The 24,412-nt window shown below is 37.7% G+C and overlaps 1 protein-coding gene across 1 annotated transcript in view; it reads left to right on the top strand.

The window, feature by feature from the left end:
- VAT1L (vesicle amine transport 1 like) overlaps positions 1 to 22,702 on the top strand; it is a 46,376-nt gene extending 23,674 nt beyond the window's left edge. Inside the window, exons 8-9 of the mRNA XM_042877209.1 lie at positions 18,668 to 18,751; positions 19,614 to 22,702. Of these exons, the coding sequence (XP_042733143.1) occupies positions 18,668 to 18,751; positions 19,614 to 19,712 (183 nt within the window). The 3' untranslated portion in view covers positions 19,713 to 22,702. The remainder of the gene's footprint in view (positions 1 to 18,667; positions 18,752 to 19,613) is intronic.
- Positions 22,703 to 24,412: the final 1,710 nt, after the last annotated feature.

The following is a 24,412-nucleotide window of genomic DNA, read 5'->3' as shown; positions in this document are numbered from 1 at the left end:
TGTAACAGAACCAGAGATGTCAAAAATCAATTGCAAAGTATTTCTGAATTATTATTTATTCTGGGCGTGATCATTTTGGTATACATTTTTGTAAGTATAAAAGTAACTTAGGTCATATTCTCAAGATGAAGTTAATATGATGCACAGAAAAGTGTGTCATAGCTGAGGACTAATTGGAGTCAGAGTTAGGAAAGGTTGATGCATGTTTTTGTTCTGAGAAGTTTTTTTTTCTTTTTTAAATGTAACTGTAACATCCTCTGGCCATGTACTCTGACATTTGGTTGCTTTTCCTTCCCTACTGAGTAAGACCGATTTTCCTGAAATGTCCACGTTCATTTGATTGTTCTCAGTCTTGTTCATTAGATAGCAAGCAGTACAACCACAATTTTTACCACTGCTGTTTCCTGAGGAAATATCCTGACCTTAGGAGCACTGAGAATAATTGCGTTTGAGTGAGAGTGACAGACATGGACTTCCAGCATGGCATTTGGAAAGGAATGTTTTGACTAGCTTTTTGTGGCAGAATGTCACCCTCTCCAAAGGCTCATGGAAGAATGCACTTGTCTTCTGACTAGAAATTGGCTCAGAGAGTTGAGGTCGAATCCATTAATTGACATAAAAAGGAAAAATTTCGAAGGAGCCTTAACCATGGGACACCATTCCTAATGCTTAATATTAGATATCTAGTTGTGTCATCACATACAGAAAAGTTTTTATCTACATATGAAAGGCTTGTCATGCTTTATTAACTTCGCATCTGTGTTTATTTTCATGTATTCTTTCTGCAAATATTAATTCAGAATTGGGTTTCATCTGAAAGCATATCATAAAACAAATCCCATGTCCCTGTCAAATTGTAGAACAGATGAAGTGATGTCTCGTTGATTGCTGATTAACATTCAAGGTAGTGTTCAAGAATTGTTACAGAGACTTACCTTCCTATTATTTGTGTTGAGCAGTGAAGGCTTGTCTGTGTGTCAAGGAGGTCATTCCAATTAGGATATAACCTCTTCCAGCATTCTGATTTGTCTTTTTGTTCCTTATCCAAATGCTCTGGAAGTCGGTAAAAGGACTCCTAGGTTCATCAGCTTTTGTTTAGGATGAGGATTACCCTGCCTCTTCAGTACAGTCTGCTTGAGTAAATTTAGCAGTGGGACAGAACTTGCTCTGGATGGAATTGGAAGTGACTTAATTTTCTTCAGTGCATCCAATTATTGATTCAAAGGACTTCAGGTTCTAGACTATGGACTATTCCTATGGTGTAGAACTATTTGTGTCACTGCATTATCAGTTGGTGTTGGCTTAGGAAGGTTACTTTTTTTAATCTCAGATTTATATCCATAAAGCCTACTAAAGAAAATTATATTCTCAATTAGGACGGTAGGGCCATTTAATTATGGTAATTGATGAAAGATTTAACTAAGAAAAACAATAACACAATCCACAGATATTTTCAGATGGAAGTCTAACTGAGGAATTATTCTTCATGAGATGAACAAAATCATAGAGTAGATCAGCTGCTGTGTAAGTCTTGCTGATTTGTAGCTATTTGTTCATGCTGTCAAGTGTTTAAAATGCCAGATAATTTATAGATGGGGCATGCTTAAATTCTGTTGTGCAGTAAAAAGCTAAGTGTCTGGTAGGATTGTATTTCATCAGAAATAGTAGAGTTTAAAGCAGAATTAGTATTCAGTGCATACTTGCTGAGTTCTGTGGTTGCTTCTTTGTCAATAGCTACAAATCTAATCTTTAATTTGCATTTGGCCACTTGTCTTTGTTCTGATCAATTTGTATTTGAGAGTTAGCATCCTCCTGGAAGGTCTGTGTATCATCAGCTCTACACAGTAGATTATTCCAGATTGATTATTAAGTAGAATGAAAACTGAAGTTTCTTACAAAATCTAGTGTGCTGAACAACATGTATGTGTTGCACTTTTCTATCAAAATTCTGTTCAGCTTTTTATTATTGCAAAAAAAAAAAAAAAAAGCATACTTAAAGTAGAGCAGGTTATAGAAAATAGAAGATACAAGTGCTTTCTGTAGGACTTACAGCAGTTAAGTGTAGCAATGATAACATGTAAAACAGAACTGCCATTCTGTCATGAAAGTGACAGTGGAAAATATAGGACGTGTCATCATCTTATCTGTAGGCCCCTTTTCCTCACACTAGGCTACCTGCTTCAAAAATTACTTTGTTGGTATGTTGGAAAGTCTTTAAATGTGGAATATTTTTGTCCATGTGGGTGACTACTGATATTATAAAAAAGCATGCTGATTACAGATCAGTTTTGTGTGCAGGAGGATTTGTTGTCTCCTTCTGCCTGAAGTGAGGTAAAGAAGTACATTGTTCATGTAGTGGTAATGGTATCAAAGACCCATACTGCTGTAGGGCCAGTAGGAATGATGAAAAGCCTGAAATCTGTGGAACACAGTTATTACTTACTCTTTTAAAAAAAACTGAGAGGGTAATCTGATAATGTTTCTACATCAGGCTAGTACCTTGTATTTGTATTAGGCAGTGAATGTTACCCTATGTCGTGAGTTTGCAGTGATGATGTACTAATAATATCTTGACCAACTCCTTAGTTTGCAAATGGTAGTGCAACAACTGCAGCTTAGATTCAGGAGTATACTTTGGTACTCAGCTGTGATTGCAGTTGGTGGAATCAAAGCACTAAATACATTTCAGTAGACTCTAATTACTGTGCCTCATGGTCAGTGCATCAAATGTGTTTGAGTGGGAAGGCACATATTAATTTAATTTGCAGTGATCACTGCATATCAGTCTCGTTTTTCATCCTGAACCACTATAAGAGATGCTGCAAGTCTAGCCAGCTCTAAGTATTATTTTTTATACAAGTGTGATTCTTCTGTCTCGGAGCCAGAGCTTTCTGCTGTAGTAAGTTGCTAAAGCAAAATCAAGCTGTGTTTAAGAGTCTAAACCTGAAAGGAGGGCAGTGCAACTGATCTCATTGTGATATCATTATAAAATATCTGCTGATACCGTATTTTCCTCTAAAGGAATCATTTTCTCATGTGTTTTAATTTTCACATATTTTTCCATTTTCTGCATGAGTTTTCAGTGTTATTAGCATGCGAAAGAAAACAGTAGAAACCTTACATCTAAGATTGCAGTTTTGCCAAGTTGTAATCCCATGGCAAGAAAGAGGACTGAGGAACACTTTCCCTCTGTACTGTGTTTTGGTGAGGGCAAAGCCATCACGACATACCTTTTTTTAGCACTGCCCAATCTCTTGAAAGAATTCAGATATTGTAAATCTTTTATTCTTTTGCCGAATGCATTGTTTAGCACCAATTTCAGTGCATGCTTTTAAATATCAACAGTATTCTAGGAAAAAAAGAAAAACCATATGGCCCATGCTAGGAAAAGAGTGACACCCCCTTACCTTCCTCTGGGGCAGAGACTTTAATTTCATCAAAGACACATCATGCCTTTCAGTGATCTTAGCTTTAAGGCAAAAAGCCTTTCATGTATCAATATGGGAGGACATGGAGAAAACCAACACATTAATAACTCCTAACATAGTAAGAGGATAATCTGGTAACATCTGATTAGGCTGGCACCTTGTTATTAATACTAAGTGTCATCTTGTGCCTTTTTTTTCCTTTCCTCTAGTGACACTATAATAGTGGCTTGTGCAGCTGTTACTTTCCTTTTATCTGCTAGATGAAAACAAATTCCTCACTTGAAGAAATGACACCTTTCTCTGCCCATATTTGAAGTCAAATGCTTCATTTAGATCCTGCATTTACTCTTCTAAGCATACAAAATAATCTAGAATATCATTATAAATATGGAAGTTCCCTAATAAAAAAAAAACAACCCACCACTAAATACACGAAAAGGATAATGTTTCATGAAGTGAAAACTCCCACAAACATTTTGATGTTTCCTTTGCTATTACTTCTCTAACATTAGAATGCAAAGTCTGCTTGTTCTCATAGCACAAATATTTCCTTGATAGCACTACAATTACAGTTGTTCATGAACAGCTTTTCTGATGTACAGGTATTAGCTCTAACTTATATTCTGTCCTTTGCGCTGCCATGGAACGTTGTTCTCCCTCTGTGTGAGATTCTGTTCCCTTTGCCGGTATAAAATAAACATCTGTAGCTCAAAGTAAATTTAAATGCCTTATCTGTACATTACTGTTGTTTCTCTGTATACAAACAAGTCACAGTATCACAGAACTGCAGAGGATGGAAGGTACCTCAAGATCATCAAGTCCAACCCCCCTGCTAAAGCAGGTGCCTTACAGCAGCTCACACAGGTAGGCATTCAGATGAATCTTAAATATCTACAGAGGGAGATTTCACAACCCCTGTGGGGAATCTGTTCCAGGGCTCCATCCCCCTTACCCTAAAGAAATTCTTCCATATGTTTGTATGGATCTTCCTGTGTTCAAGTTTTAGGCCATTGCTCCTTGTCATATTGCTGCACACCACTGGGAAGAGTCTGGCCCCATCCGTTTATCTCCCACCTCCCTCTAGATATTTAAAAACATTGATCAGATTCCCCCTCAGTCATCTTTTCCCCAGGCTGAACAGACCCAGCTCACTCAGTCTTTCCTCAAACGAGAGATGCTCCAGGCCCTTGAACGTCTTCGTGACCCTCTGCTGGACTCCTTCCAGGAGATCTCTGTTTTTTGTGAACTGGGGAGCCCAGAACTGGACACAGTATTCTAAATGCAGCCTCAATGCAACAAATTTAAAACAAGCTTCCTGCATGTATCAAAGATTACAGAAATTCAGGGAGCTGTGTGGTACTGATGTAGTAGGTTTCAAAGTATGAATGTGGGAAAAGCAAACTGAGAAAAAAAGCTTGAGTAGTTCAGGGTAGCTTGCTTCTGTGTTCATGATTGAATTACACTCAATTAATTGTATTTTAAAATACGGGAAGAGTAAGGGAAAGCTATTTCACTTAAAGTTTACTTCATTAACATTATATGTAATGAACACAGGTTCCAAATTTATGAAAATTGAGCCATGAGTAAGGTGATTTTTAATGAAGACTTTGCAATTTTTTTTCCCCAAGATACTTACTCTTCAGTAAATATTAATTAAAACTCCAGATAATTTCAGTGCAATATTGTGTAGAAGAGCAAGCTGTACTTTGGAGGAAAAAATATACCTTAAAAGTACTGTGGATTAATTAGACACCGCAATTTTTTTCATCTAAAGCATTGTGCATACCTGATTATGGACTCCTTGCTGCTCTTACACGAATAATTTAATTCCTAGCAAATACCTATATAATTTAATTTACTTTTCTTCCCCACGCAATGCTGTTTAACAGGAGTTTGTATTACTTCCTAATTCCTTCTGCCCTTCCTGGCTGTATCACTGTGTGGTGACATAACCCAGTAGTTTCTTTGGTTTCACACACTGCTGATAGCAATGTAACATGACCGTGATTTTGTTGTAAGCATGAGATAAAAGAAAGAAGAAAATCCTTAAGGATGAGTCCATTGTAACACCTCAGATACGCAGTATTAGCTGTGATTACCACAAAATAGGGTTGGGTTAATGAGCCGTTTTAGGGAACTCATACTTCACTTGTCAAGTCTGTTAAATATGTATGCTGAAGTCAGTTATTTCCAATAGTTACATATTGTTTGTAAACGCTGCGTAAAATTCCAGCTACATACATGGAATGTAATTAAAAAAGTAATTTATTTTAATTTTGTGCTTTTTTTATTTTTTTCTTGACAGCTTCTGAAATGGTTTGCATTGTCTAGCCTGCCAGTTGAACTACCTGTGTGCATAAACAAAAAGATTTGCCATCTAGAGTCTTCATCATGTTGCTTTACATATACTGAGAATATTCATATTAGAATATTAGTTCAATAGATAGATAAGAAAGCAGAGCCTGATGTCACTTGCCTGATGTTACATTGCATGTTAGTGGAAAGCTCTTGGGTTAGCCTGACATCTCTGCCTGCCAGTTCTGGCTTCCAGCAGCCGAGCCCCTCGGTTCTGTCTCAGTATCACTGAGGGCCTTTGTGGTTCAGAGCATGCACTAGGGGCTCTCATTTCAGAATTAGACACGTTTCAGTAAGCTGGGTAGTTGCAGAGGAACGATATCTTAATGTTTTGGAATCAAGTAGCAGACATGAAAAACTATTTTAGCAATATTTCTGATAAGCATTGATTCTGTATTCAAACATTGCTGTTACAAAGTTGGAACCTGACTAGTGTGAGACTGAAACTTTCAATTAACGTAAACACAGCCCGCAGCTACAGTACTTTTCTAATCTACTTGGTAAGCACTCTGCTAAGAATTAATTAAGTATGGAGATACACAGGCAGAAAGTACTTTTCTAGAAGACATGAGACACTGGAAATTGGAAGTACAGCAGTGAGTCATGGTACGTGTTTTTGGGTCAGGACAGATTGCCATTTTTGTTTGCCCTTATGTGCTACAGAGATAATGGCTTTCTCTAATGGCAGGTCAGAAAAGAACATCTAGACTCAGTTCCTGATGGATAAAGTGAGGCAGAAAAAAACAAACAGTGAAGGAAATAACATGGAAAGCACTGATAGATTCCGCTGAGGAAAGTGTGCACTATTAAAGATAAACTAGTCACGTGCTTCCACTTAATTAAATTAGCAACAGGAGATTGTATGTGTGTTAAACTAGTATGTCACTTCTTGGAAGAAACAAACCTGTTAAATGGAGCAAGCTGCTGATTAATTATTGTGAAGAAGCAATATTTTACAAGAGTAGTCTGCTTACTGAAGTACATTAGCTGGCTTTTAAGTAACAAATTGGCACCCGTTCCCTGCGTATATTAAACTGACATGATGATATGGTACCCTTGCAAAGAAGTAATGAGACCTAGCTAAGGAGAGCTTTACCAAAGCACAGTGGATATATTTAGGCACCAAGGACAGAACTGTGAGCGATAAGAGGATGTTTATTCTGTATTTATCTTGGATGTTTGACTCAAACGTGTTTTCCTTACAATTCATTTTTACTGTTTATGCCATAGAATTGAAGCCATTCTCAATATGTTAAAAAAAAGAGTTTCACAGAGATTTCTTTTGCTGTTTGAAAACAATTTATGGAACTTTTATTTTATGAAGTAGTAGAGAATAGAAGCCACTTGTTTTATACTCATATTTAAATACTCCATTTTGCCTAAAAGATGCTACATTGGCAGCATTGGTCCCCTGGCCATTTTCCATGGCTGATAGCGAGCAGAAAGATTCAATAGAGCAGAAGAGAATGAAATTATTTGTGAGACTGCAAAATTACCACGGTGATAGACGTTAGCAGGTAATACGCTTTCAGCATTACTTCTCTGTATTTTGTTTTTCTGAGTGCAGTAGGGAGCTTTCACTGGAAACAAGTTTACTTTTCTGGTTCACGTAATTTTACCCTGAGTAAAATGGAATGATCCAAAATAATATTTTAAGTTGGTGCATAACAGTCATTAATCAAGATGAATGTTCTCACCTAATGAAAATGGCTCATAAATCCTTCTTAATCATTTTAAACATAGATGAGTTTTAAGAGCAAAATTACTCTTACACTTAAAGGCATCTCTTAGAGTAATATAGTCCAATTTTAATGTCATAATTGGGAGTTTTATTTGGTAGTGCAGTTTTTTAATGATATTATTGCTTGTTACAGATAATGATATCAGTTAACACCAAGGCAGAAGAGCAGATGTGTTGTTGATAGTAAAGTGTTCCTACACATATATGTATAGCCTGCTGTGAATGAACACGAAGATACTTTGTAGGGAAGATCTATACATTATGATCACTGACTCAAATAAAATAGGCAACATAATTTAGGGTCTTCAGCTGAGCATCTGACTCTCAGCTGTTCTGTTTTTACTCAGTATGCTGGTTTGAGTATTAAAGTTCTGTTTTTGGATGTGATATTAAAGTGCATGTGTTTGAGAATGTAGACTGTATCTTAAAAAAAAAAAGATAAAAAATAAGAAACTAGGCCTTAGCTCATCACAGGCAGCTTCAAATCTTTGTTTATACACATTTGGTGTAACATAGTAAAGTTCATTAACCATCACAAAAAAAAAAAAACAAAATCCACCACACCAATCTTGGGAATAACATACATTTTACTGTATTATCTTTTATGGTTACATCCTGCATGAGTTTCTTGAAGAGAATGGGTATAACCTTTCAGTTCTTCAGCAGAAGTCATGAAATGCTGGTTGGTTGGGTCGGTTTGTTTTTGTTGTTCGTTCACTGTTTGTTTGAAGTTCTTGCCTATTTTTTTGAACTAGCTCATACACACCATTTGAAGTTTTGGTACATCAACACCTAATTGAATTAGATTAGAAGCTGTCTCAGCTGAATGAGTGGCGTTTTGTTACACAAAGCCTTATGCTTTAGCTTCCTTGCTATGAACTGCATAGCAATTTGATTTCAGTCAGTGTAATACTAAGTCAAATGAGTATTCATGCATGGCCATTAAAATTGTAAACTAAATCAGTTGTGTTGGTACAGGGTTAAAAATCTTCAACAGCGTCTCAGAATGAAACATTTTTAACCGTGCCATAAAAAACATTAACAAATAAAGCAAATGGGACTGAAAAATATATTGTAAACTTGTCTGGTAAACAACAAAATGAACTCAAATACCTTTCATCTTACCTAGATGAATGACTTCAGTCTTACTGTTAACTGATCCAGCTCAAGATGAGGATAAGCACAAATCACACTGTCTAATATTACAACTGTAAAACAATTTAATGTATCTGTGCTTTTTGGTTTCGCTTATGTAGAATTTTAATGAAGGTATAGAGCAGCACCCAATGGTCAGATCTGGCTTAGAGAGCTTCTTGAATAATGGAAAAATATGACTATGACTTAAGAGTAATTAGATTTGCAATCCTCATGGCACTACTTCGTGAAACCAAAAAATTTAAACAAGAAAATAGAGAAGAAATATTTTTTCATTTGGATCTTTAGAGTCCTTTGGTATTTACCTCGCTGAGATTCAAGAATCTACATAATTGACTTAATGTCTAGGGAGGGAGTTTATTGGAGAGCATCCATTGTTGTGAAAGAACAATTTTGTGTTTTTTGACACAAAATTAATGTGCTCGTGTAATCTGATCCTAGTTGGTGGATTTGTGTATGGAGCTTCCCAGGCTTGGAAATGATAGCGTCAAGTCATTTTAATGATTACATCTCTATTGTCTAGAAGTCGAAATGTCTGCTCTATTTTGTAACCAGTAAGTTTAGTTTCCAGGTCTGAGAGTATTTTATGTTGTAGTTCTGGAATAGAGAATAATTCGTTTTCCATACTTGTATTAAAGGAATGTAACTACTGCAAGGCAAAGTAGTGACAGTGCTAAGTGTTGCTTCGATGGAGTCCTGCAGAGAAGAATTTAGTGTTTCTCATTTCAGTTGTCATCTGGCATAACTGTATGTATGCAAGCACATATTGAAGAATCACCTAATGTGGTGCAAGCTGATGTGTTTTTAACTCCATGAGGCAACATCCATCCATTAGCCCAGAGGCAGTTAAGGCATGCATTGACTTAGATCACCTTGCAGCTAGTTTGCTTTTGGAGGCAATTAGGAATATAGTGAAAAAGATTCTTCTGTTTCTGAAAAGTGTTCTGCAAATGTCTAGACAGTGCGTGTGAAACACTGTGATTCTGGAAGTATTTCAGACTTGGAGTTCTCACATGGCTGTGAAACAATACAGTTCCAGAAAGGCTGTCTCTAATCTTTCACTTGTGTGTGAAGAGAGATCTCTGTTTGCCAGCTTCCCACAGAGAAGCAAGCAGACAGGATTGCTGCTGCAAGGCTGTGCTGAGGAAACCAACAACGTTGACCTTCTGCAGTCTGGGCATTATAATTAGAAAGACAACAATGCACAAAGCAGTGTGCTTGTAATTAAGGGTGTGTAAGGGGGAGTGGAGGAGGGGGAGTTCCATGACTCTCTTAACTATTAGAATATGCTTATGGGAGAGAGAACGAATGAGACATATTAGTGGGTTGGTGCAGTTTTTTTCCAAATATTTTTTCAAAGAGGTCACAAGGCAACATGGCTGAGGCAAGAGTTTAAAAACTTATGTTATGGAGCTCGATAATCGATAATAACATAAAATATCTGCTTTTAATTGCAAGGTGATAAATGTCATAAACTATTTCCTGCTGTAAATTGTGAAGACACTGTGATGAAATGGACCAAACTGAACTTCATATTTGAATTTCACTTACACAAGAGACTGCTCCATGTTAACCAAATACAAAGGGCTTCTTTCTTTTGTCTGCTGCTGCCAAAACTCCTTTGCAGCCAAAGGACTTCTCCACAGCATAAGAACTGCTGCTGCTCCACAGCAAACCAGGTTTTTGCTGGAGTGAAATGTGAACCACTTCACTTTTGAATATCCCAAAATCAGGGGTATCTGGGGCATCCTTATTTGAATAGTTGGCTGCAGCTTAGTATAACCTGTTATTGCTCAGAATGAGAGAATAAAGGGAATACAGGTGACCAATTCTAAGATCCTGTATGTGGGCTTTGATGTGCTAGTAAAATCTGGGGCCATGCTACCTTAATTTCTATCAGCAATCCCAGCAACTCAGGCAGCAGCTGTGAGTCAGTGGCTCACAACTATATAGCAGCAACCAGAAGCACAGTGTAGGAGGGAGGGATCAGTGAGTTTGAGGAACTCTTTATTACAGTAGTTCTGTCTCTTCCACATAATGTTGTGCTCACTTTCAGGTTGGTTAATCTCACCCTAGAGTTGATATGATTGTATTTAGCTATTGACTAGACAGATGGCTGAAGATCTGTATTCAGGAGTTCTGGCTTTATTGCTACTCTGAAGAAATTCTACCATTGAATTCTAAAAGCTTCTTGCTGATTCACAAGATGTGGCTTTTCTTCTAGTCTGTGTTCTGGGGATTTTTTTCACCAAATCTCCTTTCAGAGAACACCCTTTGAAACTAAAAAGGTAATTTTTTTACAGTATTAATTGCTGTTGCAAAAGACTTCCTTTTTCTTCAAGCTTATGCAAATAATAAGTGATAATGAGAGGCTACAGTGTGCTAGTTCAAATCAATATTTGCTTGCCTTATCGTTCTGCAGGCTCTCTAATAGAGATGTTCCTTCTACAGTTCTTGTCTTACAACCGAAATGCTGGCCTTTAACTGTTGAAGAAGTCTCTGTGTTGGTGGATCCAACTTCAAAGTCTTTTTTTCCCCTGCTTACTGTGTAGGAAGAACTCCCACCAGATTTATAATCTAGGTCCTATTTCGTAGTTATGAATATTTAATTTGATATTGGTTCTTTCTTTTTTCTGCTTTGTTCCTGTTGACTTCATAAGTAAAAGCTGGTAAGATTTGGTTCAGTTATTCTGTAATTGCGAGGCTTTAAATCTCTTTTTCTTTGAGTTTCATCAAGACAAAAACAAATACTCATTGGTGTCAGCAGGAGCTTGTTGGAATAAGGCAAGAGTGAACAGTACAGTTGTGCAGCTGTAGTTCTCCATGTAAAAAACATATAATGTAACAGATCTCTTCGGTAGCCAAGGAAGGATTTGAGTCAGAATTTGCCTGTAGCATCAGTTTTTATTCCTTTGACATTTTTCTCATCTTGGGTCTGGTTTTAGTCTTGCTGCTATGGCAACATACAGTGAGGCAAAAAGGTATTCTAGCAAAAAGGTCTCTCCTTGCTGACGGGCAGCGGGAGGGAGTGGATGTTGGAGCTGTTCTTTGCAGCTGGGAATAGCAATGGAGGAATGAAAGGGATTTTAAAATGACCTTCTGTTTGCATGTATACAGGAAAAGACACTGGTGCAAAAGTTCAGGGTGACAGCAGAAAACAGGTGAGTCAGATTCAAATCATTCTTGGTTTCAGATGAGTACCAGCAGGATGATGTGATGTATTAGCTTCCATAGCCCAAGTTATCTTCCTCCCGTGTTCTCTAACGCTCTAAACAGATAAAAAAATTGCTGATTATACTAATTTCATAGCACTTCATCAATTAATTTTGACTGTATCTCAGTTTTCTCCATGCTTTTTTCCCTGTAGCTGTTGGGCCACAGGTACCTTAAGATCATTGTGTCTTCTTGCATATGGTCAGTCCTTGATTTCTGAGGTAAGAACTGACACAAGCAGGAGTGGAGACTATTCAGAGCCCTGTAAATACCACATTTATTGTTACAGCAGCCAAGTACTAGAAGCACTCTTCTGCCAGCTGTTTGCTACGTGGTGCAAGCAGAATATTCCTCTTACGAATGCAAGTTGTTCCCATGAAGGTGTGCTGTGGTCAGTACCCTCTCCCAGACAAAACAATGCCTGCGAGCAAAAGGATGTTTTTGACCAGATACCTGTGTCGATTGTCAGTAACCATAGTTAAACAGCAATTTTACAAAAACCTGTATGGAAGACAGCCTGAGAAAGAAACACACTGCAAACTCACCAAAAAAAGCTTAAAAGAATTCAATGTGTGGCATAGTGAAATATTATTTCTCTAAATCATGTTGCATTAACGTGGGAGAGACATGTCAGTATTAGTGAGGAGGAGGAAATGTGCCAGCAAAACAACAGGACTGCATTTTGACAGAAGTCACTTTGAGGAGCAGGCAGATGCAGTCCGTAGCGCTGGGGAGCCCAGCAGCTGCTCACTGTGTGCAGTACAGGAGGGCTGCATCCAGAGCACCAGATTTCTGTCCCTGATCTTAGCACAAGCCACACTAACAGGGCTGTTGCAAATGCAGCCTAAAGGAAGAAATACTTTTGCTCTCTACATCCCGTGGCCTAGCACTGGCAAAATCTGCATAGGGAACAATATCAGTTTGCTCTGCTCAGAGCTACCAGCAAGCTTGGGAATTATTGTCCTTGGTTCCATGAGCTTCCTGCCTTCCACAGACAAAAGCTAAAAAACATAAACCAGAAGACGGAAACTACATAGGATTTTTCTTTGCATGGACTGCCACATTGTGTGGAAGCCTGTATATGCCAGTGACATGAAGGTAAATTCTTCTGATCTGAGAGGAGCATCTGCCATTATAATGCAGCTCACAGTTTATATTAAAGACAGCGTAGCCTTTAATAGACCACAGCAGTGCTTCTGATAATAAAAATCATGTTGCCTCATGGCACTTATGAAAGCTGTAGTATGAAGTGCTTTGCTTATGGGGTCTCTCAGCTAGAATGGTCTGCAGCGTGCATCTTTTTCTTCATTACTGCATACAAATGATGCTTAAATAAATACTATTGATATTAATGTTTGTAATGCTAATGGAGGTAGCTCATGAAAATAGAGGCTGTTACGAAACAGCAACGGAGCAGAACCGGTCCTAAAATGAGAAACAGACAAGTTTTTAATTCAGATGATTCTAGCATAAATCTGAAGAAGATTTGGATCATTACCTGTGACACTTGGGTTGCCAAAGTAACCTTGACTAGCCAGCTGATGTTTGCACACTGCGTGGCACTGTCACCATGGAGATCCTGTCCATGTGATTTTGCAGACATGATGCAGTTGCAGGCTCTGCTGACACACGGCAGTGAGATAGAGAGGAATTAATTATTGGTAAGGAATGTTTTTGCCAGCAGCTCTTCTTTCTGTCAGAGAGCGAGCCTGCACAGAGCTAAGTTTCTTATTTGTTTAGCTGTTTGTAGCAGGGCAGGATGAGTTGTACGAGGAAGCTCTCTTGGCTTTCACGTGGAAAATTCTGAATTCTCCTGATGGGAAGTTCATGCTCTCCTGATTTTGGAGAAATCAGAAAATACTGTTCCATGCCAAAAAAAAAAAAAAGTGTTTGAAAGATAACAGCCATTTACAGAATGCATGTTCAAGTAGTGGAAGCTGATTGATCACTGGTAATATTCCTTTATCAGCTGAGACTTCCATCCTCCTAACAGCTGCTCTTCTCATCCACATGCAACTTAGCGATGTCAGGAAAATTATGCCAGTGGAACAGGGAGTGAAATTTGTTCCCACACACAAAATACTTCAAATTTTTCTCAAAAAGAAGCTTCAATTTTTTTTGTGTGTGCTTTCCTTGCCGGCATAGCAGTAGCACTCCAAAGTAGATTTTGGACTTATTTTGTGGAGCAGCACCAAATCAAAGGCCATGTTGAGTGTTAGAAAGATCTCATGAGATAACCAAAATTTTTTATCTTTTCCTAGATGTACAACCAACTTGTGGTGAACCAAGGCTTATTATTCCAAGCTATTCCAAGGCTAATATTCCAAGGGGAATATTAGAGAGCTGGAGGGAAACAGCCTTAATGTGACATGCTGGCAGGCTTGGACATTTTCAGTGTGTAAGCTGAGGACAGAAGGTGATTCCTTGAGATGATTTGTGGAAATAAATAGTGATAATGAACCAGAAGGTGTGGAAATAATAAGAGAAAAAAATACGGTTGTAGATCATAAAGCGAATGCTGTGTTCCACTGTGCCTGTCTGGTAGTGGGGACATTTGGGCGCTGATCTCTTTTGCAGCAGGTGATGCTACAGGGGGTAGAACAGTTGGTGAGTATGGTAGGTTATCACTATTGCTGGAGATGCTCAAGAAAATAAAGTACAAGTGCTCTGCCGCTATCTGGTAAATGTGCCTTGGGTAAGAGTGAAGGGTTAAGGACAAAGCCTGCAAAGATGAGACTGTGACCGTGGCAGCTTGGGCAATAAACTGCATTCGACCTCATGCAGGTAAAAGAATATCCGTTTTTGTATTGCACTGGTGTCTTTCAGTTGCAGATTTTGCTCTCCTAAAGTAAATGCGCAACTTCACTAAAGGTTTTGATAAAATTCCAGATAGTACTGAGCTGAACAGCACTGCATACCATGATAAAACCATCGTGTTTTAACGACCCGATAAGAAATCTACCCATGGCATTTATTGTTTCTAGCCACTAAACATCTGTATTAAGAATATGGGACTAAAGTCCCCCGTGTGTTGTACTGGCATAGCAAAAAATACAGTGCACAGCTTTGCAGACTCTTATTTTACTCCTGGGACTGGTTCCTTTTAAGAGCCAAATACAGAAATGGATCATAAATAGAACATTTTCTGACCAGCAACGTGAAGGCGTTTATGCCTTTCCTCTCCAACCAAGATCCGTTGGCAGTAATTGTTGCTCTTCTCAGTGTGATACACAATACAGTAGGACAGAAATGGCTGTGGTACAAGAGAAACTCTGAGATCCCAGCCATAACATCCCCTCAGGAAAATACCACTGAACAGTCTTTCCCACAGCAGGCTGTCTTTGCTGCCTTTGTCATTTTCTAGCCTGTGTTTGTATCAAGACTTCTCTGAAGATTTATGTTTGGGTATTGGTAGCACAACATCTATTTAAATGTGCAAGTGTGTGTTAATGGATGAAATTTACAAAGCGATGTTAAAGCTGCTTGATAGCCTGTAATGCTGGCACAATGCAGTGAGTGCTCAGAGCTCAGAGAGCGTGCAGCACTTGGGGAGTTATGGTGGAAGACGAGTTTTGAGTGTTTCTCACAGGGCCTCGTAACTGTGACTTGTTATTACATAGATCCTAATTACCAGATTTATTGTCACTGCTCAGTGGGAATATTTAACAAATTATCCACAACTGTGCTACTTGTAAGGCTGAAAGGGATGGGAGAAACACGCTTGCTCAAAATTGTTTCTTCAATTATGAAAGGATACTCCCTAAAGCAAATGCAAATTGTTTCCAACTGGGTTTGAAAATTCCTTTTCCTGTGTTTATTACCATTTTTCATTAGACTGAAAAGATACGGAAAGCTATTTATGCTGCAGAGAATGTTTAAAAATACAATACATCAAACTGAAAGAATATAATGCAGAAGTGTGAATTGTGTTTGGGGGAAAAGGCAAACTTCGGTTCCTTTAATTTCTCCTTTCTATTATTAATTGCTTTCTTCTCTTGCTGCCTAGGAGGGTTTATGTTGGGTTTGTGGGACTGCATGGCTTTTATTTCTTTTCAGCAATAAGTTTGACAAATTTCCTTAGACAAATAACGTGGAAATTTGAAAGTATTTTCGCATTGTTCACTAATGTGTGAAAACGGTTCAGAATCCACTGCTGCTTTATTGTACATATCATGTGAATGTTATGCTTTCTCAGCATAATTTCCTGTAATTCAGCATTAGTTCAGTCACAACCACTGTAAGGAGTGAGTTATACTGAAAGGACAATGGAAAATTTGTCCTTTATTCCAGTAGAAACTCTTTAAATTAGGAATTGCACCCTTGCAATGTTTCCAGTCCAAGCTGATGATACTGCATAAGGAGAAACTGAATTTACTCATCCATGTAGAAAAAAAAATGTGATTCCTTCACTTTGATTTAAGATGACAAATACAAATAGTACAATTGGTGAAAAGTACTTTAGGGACTTTAAGAAGAGGGAAGCCCTCTTGATCCTCCCCACTGGAAGGGATGTCTCTTGAATCAAACTAAATTCAGCACGTCAAAGTTCACATGGAAAAGCAAATGCTTTTGGAATGTGCACAGAACAGCAAACTGTAACCATGCTTGTTTAGTTTTTAATGCTCTGTTCTCTACAGTGTTCTCTAGAGTTTTAATATTCAGGTGTTTTGGGAAACAAGCAGTTGCAGTCTTGGTTGAATAAGTGAATTAGCAGCCATAAACTTTAAAATAGAAGAATTACTCATTTATAAAACAGCTCATGGTACTGCATTGGTACAGAATTTGATGAACTGGGTAGGCAAGTTGAAAATGACACTGAAGGATGCTGATGTTGAATCAAACTATTTTTTTCTCTTTTTAATGTATTTTAATGTTTCCACCTGGATCCCATAGCCACTGTTATTGTTAAAGAGTGTGTTGTTCCCTTTTCCTATGCCTGCTGTTTACATTTGCAAGCTACTTACAAGTGTACTGGAAACCACTGAACCTTTCTCCAGAGTCTTAAACTCAATACCATGCTTGTGAAAAATGCAGGGAAAGCACATTTTCTCAGATTTGCCTTGTGAACTGTGATATGGTACAGATTAAAATCAGTGTCACATGCTTTGCTTTTTACATGATGATCTGGTAATAAATTTCAAAGATGGGTAAATGTGTTTGCTGATTTCTCCAATTTTATCACATCTGTGTATTTATGCTGTGCTATAGACTCCTGAAAGCTTGATTTGGCTAACAACATTTACAAAATAACATAGCTGCTGCTTTGGAGTCATTGTTGGATGTTAAGGGAATACTGTCCATGTTACAGAAGTGCTGTTGTGGGTTACTTAGATGGGTATTGTTTAAGTAAAAGTTACTGTGGTTTTTGGTCAACATATAGAGTCAACCTTTTATCCAGTGGAATTCATACAACAGTGTATTCCAAGGTTAATTTGTCAGACAGTATTTTTTTCTTATTAGTTTTTTTTCATCATTGCAATTTTTCTTTTGTTCTATCAGATTTACTTTTTTTAATGTCTGGTATTTACTAATTGAGTGAACCACTCAGTAAAATTAAAATTGTAATATTGAGTTCACTGCAGCCAGCTTTCAGAATAAGGCTGACAGATGGTAAAGACATTTTGTGCCCAGTATCCATTAAATTTAATTGAAGCTTGAAAGCTGTATTTGTTTAGTGTCTTCAGAAATGTCATACCATCTCCTGTATTGGACATTCACTAATGATCTTGGGTGCATGGACCTCAATTCAAGCTTTTAATGTACTGTGGGACCCACATGTTCCCAAGTCAGCATTTTGTTTCTAGCTTCTATGCCATTATTCTTAAAATAGTCAGTAGAACTATGTCACAGATGGCAGATCCTATTAACATAAAACTTTCTTGCCTCACTATATCCTGTTATGCCAGCAAAAATAGTGTGGTAAGGCTATGGCAAAGCCTTTCTGTGGCCTTTATTTTCAGTTTTCTGATATTTTTCCACCATGACAGTGAGGAATTCTTGACATCTTCCAATTTCCAGTGATTTAGTAGTGTTCTGCATGCCTCATGTTGGATATTCAGTGAAACACACATGCAATGTCAGTTCATCAACACTGAGACCCCGTGAGTTCTAAAACTGCACATAAAAATAAGCTCCTCTCCAGAGCATTCATAAGAAGTTGTTGTTCCTTTTTTATATGGCCTAATTGCTGCCAGTTATTAAATGTCTGTTGGTATTGGTAAGACAGTATTCATTAAAAGAAACAATTAAAAATGTGGGGAAAGACAAAGGAAAAAAATACTCAATCATGCAATTAGAGCCAGCATGGTCTATCACAGCCACTGCCAGGATATGGCATTCTTTCTGTAGGAAAACAATAGATATAATTAACCATCATAGGTCAATTAGAAAAATATTTCACATTTTCAATGAAAGTAAAATTTCTTCACAAATATTTTGCAAAGAGGAAAAGAAATTAATCTAATGAACAGCCTGTCAAGATTAATTCCCTGATCCTGTTTCTCACCTCAGCTTTTGTACTGCAGTACTGTTATGTAGGTACTCTACTCAGAAACTGTCATTAAGCTTTGCATCCCATTTTGGCAATCACAAGGCAAAAGTCAAGCCTTAAAAAACCACTGGAAGATGTTTAGCCATATTCATTTTGTTTAAAGCAGCAGTTTGAATGGCACTGCTCATAGCGTGCCTCACACATACTGCTGATTTTGAAGAAAGGCAATCAGGATTTTCTATAAACGTGTGCTTGTAGATTATCAATATCTTATCTTTCTTTCAGGTGAAGGAGGCCATGCAGAGAATCCATGACCGAGGTAACATAGGAAAACTAATTCTGGATGTGGAAAAAGCACCCACTCCCCTGGTGAGTGCAAAGCACTACTTACATGGCGTATAGTCTCACAAGGTAAAGCGTGGTAGTGACATTTGGAGAAATATCCTTACAGTTTTCTTGTATACTGTTTTCTTCTAAATCCATAGCACCTAAATAGAACCCATAATTAGAATTTATATTTTTAATCCAAGGTGAAACACAGTTGTAACTCCTGCACTCCCAACAGTTAAATTTCTATGCGGCATAGCCATCTCCCTCTCCAGAAATGTGCCTGCCATTCCTAAATCAGGATAAAACTGCCAAATCTATTTGTGTCCCTGTGACAGAAAACAAACAGACAGTTAATGAATACAAAATTCCTGTCTTAATAAGTAGGTTGAACAGAAAAAGACACATTACTTCAGCGTCGGAACACAGAAGTGCTTTCATACAGAAGTACGGAGTACCTCTGCTAGGAATTATTTTCTTCTCTAAGTATCTAAACGCTTCCCATCCATTAGCTGCTTTAAAGAATCATATTGTCAATCTCTGGAAGAGCATGTTACATACATTTTGTGAACGTCCTACATAGCTGTGTTTCTTTTCTGAGAGTCTTAATGCCATTCTATGATAGGTACGCAGATCAAAGTCCACTTGTGCAACTGTCCTAAAAGCAACTTCCAGTTACAGAATTCAGCTGTAATCCTTGAGGGAACAGTTCACAGTTCTAACTGAAAGTGATGTCATACCAACAAAACTTTCATACTGACAGAACATCTGTTTTCTTGCTGCATCCATGACTTCTTCCATTTTTAAAGTCATTTTATGAGATGAATCAAATGGAAATAAGACTGGGTAGTCTTACTGATAGCACTGATAGGTGCTCTGATTTTCTTCATCTTTCATCCTGTAGATGGCCAACGACAGCACAGAGACAAGTGAGGCTGGAGAGGAGGAAGAAGATCACGAAGGGGACAATGAGAATAAAGAGCGCATGCCATTCATCCAGTAACAGCCAGAGGTGATGGAAGCAGAATGATTGATTCAGTAGAAGGGAACAAGACTGGGAAATATTCTCTGCATCAGTGAACAAATGCTGTAGTACAGTGTGTGTTGTATTTGTCTGCAGTCAGCTGAGCTATGAGCTGTTGATCATTGTTTTGAACTCAAGTGCCATTCTCATCCAGTGCAGTATTATGACATTCCTGTGTAATACCCAGTTTCCCTGTAGGAGTCCCATGGATTTTTCTGTTTCAGTTTAAAAGCCTCATTAACTTACTGTGTAATTTTAGATGGGCATCTTTCTCATGCAAATTCCAACTTTTTGCATAAAGTTATTTGGAGGGTTGAGCTTTTTTTTGCAAGTTGACAACCACAGTAACAAAAAGTATTGCCCACTTGCTGTATTGAAGATTCTGCTAATTGGAGGGAGGATTCTTAAGTTTGTGAATTTTTCAGTGTTAAAGTAGTTTTCCTTTTATGAACCACAGATAGAAGTTTCAAAAATGGTAAGTTTATTTTCCTTTATCACGCTTCCTCATTTTATAAGCAATCCTGTCTTCATTTTCAAAAATACCTCATTTTGAATTGTGGAATCTGAAATTGTGCATTAATTGACAGACTCTGATTAGTATCGTATAATCATATTAGCCATCAGCACCAGTAATTAAACACTTCATTCAGAGTGCCAGCTATCTTGCTTTCCTGTTGATCTGAGTTATCGCCCCATATGTTTTAGGCACCAGAGGTCAGTTAGCTACTCACTTTAGAGCCAGAACAATTTGCATTGTTACTGACAGTTCAACATCGTGTTCTATGAAGGATGCATTGACTCATCTGTGTCTAAAATCCAAAACATTTGTAGGTTTAACTTCTAAATCCCATTAGTAAGCATCACTCTTCAGCATGTGGAAGGAATTTGTTGGCAGAGTTTACTGCTCTTAAATCACTATGTATTGATCAGCTATGAAGCTGGAGCTGAACTTCTAAAGAAGTTAACCCTTTTAAAAGTGACTTTTTAGACCTTAATCCCATCACAAATTATGCATGGGGATAACTTTACCTAGGCGAGTAATTCTATTAAAAGCTGTGCTCCATGTATATGGTTATATTTGTGATTATTTGAAGGATCAAATAAACAAAACCAGCTAGTCTATCTACCTCCCACTAGTGGAAACTATGTCTAAACATGACAAAAGTAAATATTTTTTCTTGACTTTCACCTATCCAAACAGAAGCTACTCAGGTCCTTGGTGGTCTTGTTGAAATATACATTTTAAAATAACTGCAAACAACTTCAGTAGAAATGCTAAAAGAAAGTCAGAGACCTTGTTATAATGCCATGTATCTTTGAATTAATATATTTTTAGTATATTTTTTTGCAAAAGAAGTTATTTCTCCAGGCATGGCTAGTTGTGCTCCTAATTCTACAAATATGTAGTAGTGATAGAAGTTGAAAAATATACAGAAGGGGAGAGGGATTGCTTTTCAGGCTTTTCTCAATGTGAAAGTAATTGTGAGTCTGGATTACTTTTATGTGTGGTTTTAGAGGATTCTCTTGTGTTGCTTTTTTGTTTTGTTTTGTTTTTTTTCCTACTTGTTTAATTTTTGCTGCCTGAGTATTTATGTCCATCTCTTCATACTGTGCTCATGAAGTTGCCGTTCTACTGTTCTAATGCTAGATAATTGTGCAGAATGTTCGTTCTAAGCAAGTTTCCCTTCAGTTGAACAAATTCAGAAATGATGAGAAGAACTAACTGTGGAGGAAAATGCCAAAAAAAGCTTTTGTTGAAATATTAGTCAAAACAAACTTCAGCTTTCCTTATATATTGAAGCAGAACTTCATTCTAGTTGATTTTCTTTCTGCGTTGGACTTACCTAGGCTTCCGGTGCCATATCAAACCCAAACAGGAACTCAATATGCAGAAAAAATATATATTCAATGAGTTTTCCGTGTGTTGGGAATTGCCCAATGAGCTTTTAAGAAAGGCCATTAAGTTTTCACAATTCAGTAGGAAACATGCCCAATTTTGTTTTGCAGTTAGTGTAACAATGTTGTCCTGCAACAAACCTTAACATAACTAGAAATTTTGATTTGACGCCAAAGTGAGCAATATTGCTGGTGACCTTTGAACTGGCAGTAAAGTGGCATTCTCAAGGCCTTAAATTAGTAGGGCAAGCAGAATAGCAAATCCATTCTTCTGTTATAAACCACAGTATGGTTGGCTCTACAGTTAAATTTCCCTTATAGATAAATAGAGAGGGGTGAGATGGTGGTCATGGCCACAGGCACCATGGGGACAACAATCAGATGAAATAATTTTGGCTAGTCTTTCTGGTTTTGTTAGCAAGGCGAAAATACTTTTCATGCTAATTCATACCAATTTCAGGGCCATTTTCTGATCAGCAGAATGTCAGGTAATTGCAGTGCGTTCAGAGGACTATTCTGGATCTACATAAGCACTACACAGATCAGTATTACAATCACTGAGCTAAATTCTACTCCGTGTTGTAGCGATATTAATATGGCACATATGAAGGTTACTAATGAAACGAATGAAAGTTTTCAGGTACCTGTTTTGGAAGCAGGATTTGTGCTAGCAGAATTTGGCCCATAAGCCCGAAATACTTTCTAGAATACCACAGTATTAAGAATAACAGTAGTATCACGTTTGAAGTGGTAGAGGGCATGCTATACAAAATGATGGTGAGACTGTTGTTACTGAACAAGTCTTATTGCAGAAGAAATGAAGGTTTGTGTTTACTACTAACACTTGCGTTTAAACAACTGTAAGACAATTTGATAGTTTCTTCAAGTGAAACAAATTATTTCTTAAATTGCCTTAAAGGAACTGTGAAAGCTTCTCTTTATCTTAAGCCTGATTGAAGTGAACTGAAATACTGTTTAATTGTATTTGTTGCTTTAGAGCTTTTGTTATATTGTGCCTACAAAGCAAATTATGTTTACATAAAAATATAAATAAAATACTGAGCATAGCATTATCCTTGGCTTACATATTTTATTCTAATACACTGCTTCACATTAGGGAGCTGACTTGGAATTGGTTAAGAGGAAAATTTGAGGTCTCATTTTCCATTTCAGTTACTGAAGGATGAACAAATATTTGTTGTTTTTATTACAGAATACATCAAGGTTATTAAAATGGCTGAGCATGCTACTTTACCCGACATTAATAATTTAGTATAAAATGTTGAATGTTACAATCTAGGAACTGCAAAACATTTTATAAGCACTGTTTATGAAGTGTCAGTGAAGTGTGTTATTTTGATAAGGATAAAAACTAGAATTTTTGCCCTCAGATTGCACTGGAGAAAGCTTGACATGTAAGTTACCCTCAGAGAAAAGGTTCTTTTTAGAAGTGAAGTTACTCAAAGGGAATAATCTTAAAATAGGATCCAAAATAGCCACCTCCAGATTAGCTGATAGAAAGCACAAGGACATGATTGAATCAAAAATCCTAGTATTCCTGGATCTTGGACTTAACTAAGGGTTTCAAAGAGGTGGGTCAGTTGACATGGGATATAAGATTATCTTTCCTGAAATCATTCTTACACTTTTTCTTTATAAGTACTCTTTATGGTTATAACAGTGACCTCAAGTTTGTACTTGAGCACGTCTTTAAATATCTCCCTGCGTGAAAGGAAGGAATTGCTCAATGAACTTCAGTTTAATATCTGAATGAAGAGAAAATGTTAGCTTTGGTTAATTCCAGTCATGCCAGACTTGTTCTAAAGCCTGTTGTGTCCCTGGAAAATCTCACTGCAGTAGTTACTGGATCAGTCCTATAATCTGAAAGATGTGAACACATGTTGATTGAGAAGAGGAGCAGAGTAAATTTCTGCCCTCTGTTTCCCAGCGTTGATAAGCAAATACTGGTCAGTGCATCCCTGATCACAGGCTCAGGATGAAGCTGAAAGCAAACAGCCTTTTGCAAGCTCTCTGTGACTACTAACAAAGCCCTGCCTTTTGCCTGCTTTTCCACTGGGCCTTCTAGGCATAATTGTCACACAGTCTAATACTCAGAGGCTGCTACCAGCCAAGCTGGGATGCAGATTTTGTGTGGTTTCTGACCAGACAAAATGCAAAAAAATCATCTTAATGTGCTGAGTATCCCTGATCCTTACTCCATTCCCTCTTTTTTTTTTTTTTTTCTTTGTGCTTGTCTCATTTTCTGTGTGCTTAGCCATTAATCCTGGTGGCTTTTGCCAAAACGTACTCTCCTACTGTGATTGTCTGTCTGCCAGCACACAGCACAGCTCATAGAGGACCACATAGGAGAGTCCTTTGCCAGCCCTTAAGCCACTTGGTGTGAGCTGGTGTTTTTTTTCTATCTGAAAGGATCCAGGACAATCAGTACTCCATAACTGATATCTACACCAAGGCATCTCTTTTCCAAGTGAATTTTAACACCTAGGCAGGCACTCTAATATTTTCCTGTGAGAGAACAGGTTAGAGTATAAATGCAAATGTGGCTTTATCTCATCAGCCTGCACTGTTGTGCTGATGAATTGCTTGCGGTTGATCCTAACTCAGCCATTGCTTTCGTGTCTGCCTCAGCCTTCTCTGTCACGCATTTCTGCAGCAAATGGCATGGCTTTCTGAACACAGGCTTAGAGGATGAATGTAGGGAAATAATTATGTGTATCTCTGCCTAGGAGTAACAAACGAGCAGAATTTACAGATTATCTGTT

The sequence above is a fragment of the Lagopus leucura genome, unplaced genomic scaffold, assembly GCF_019238085.1.
Source record: "Lagopus leucura isolate 7727_CA_CO unplaced genomic scaffold, USGS_WTPT01 Super-Scaffold_100017, whole genome shotgun sequence".
Classification (NCBI taxonomy): Eukaryota; Metazoa; Chordata; class Aves; order Galliformes; family Phasianidae; genus Lagopus; species Lagopus leucura.
This window is presented reverse-complemented; position numbering and strand designations above follow the sequence as displayed.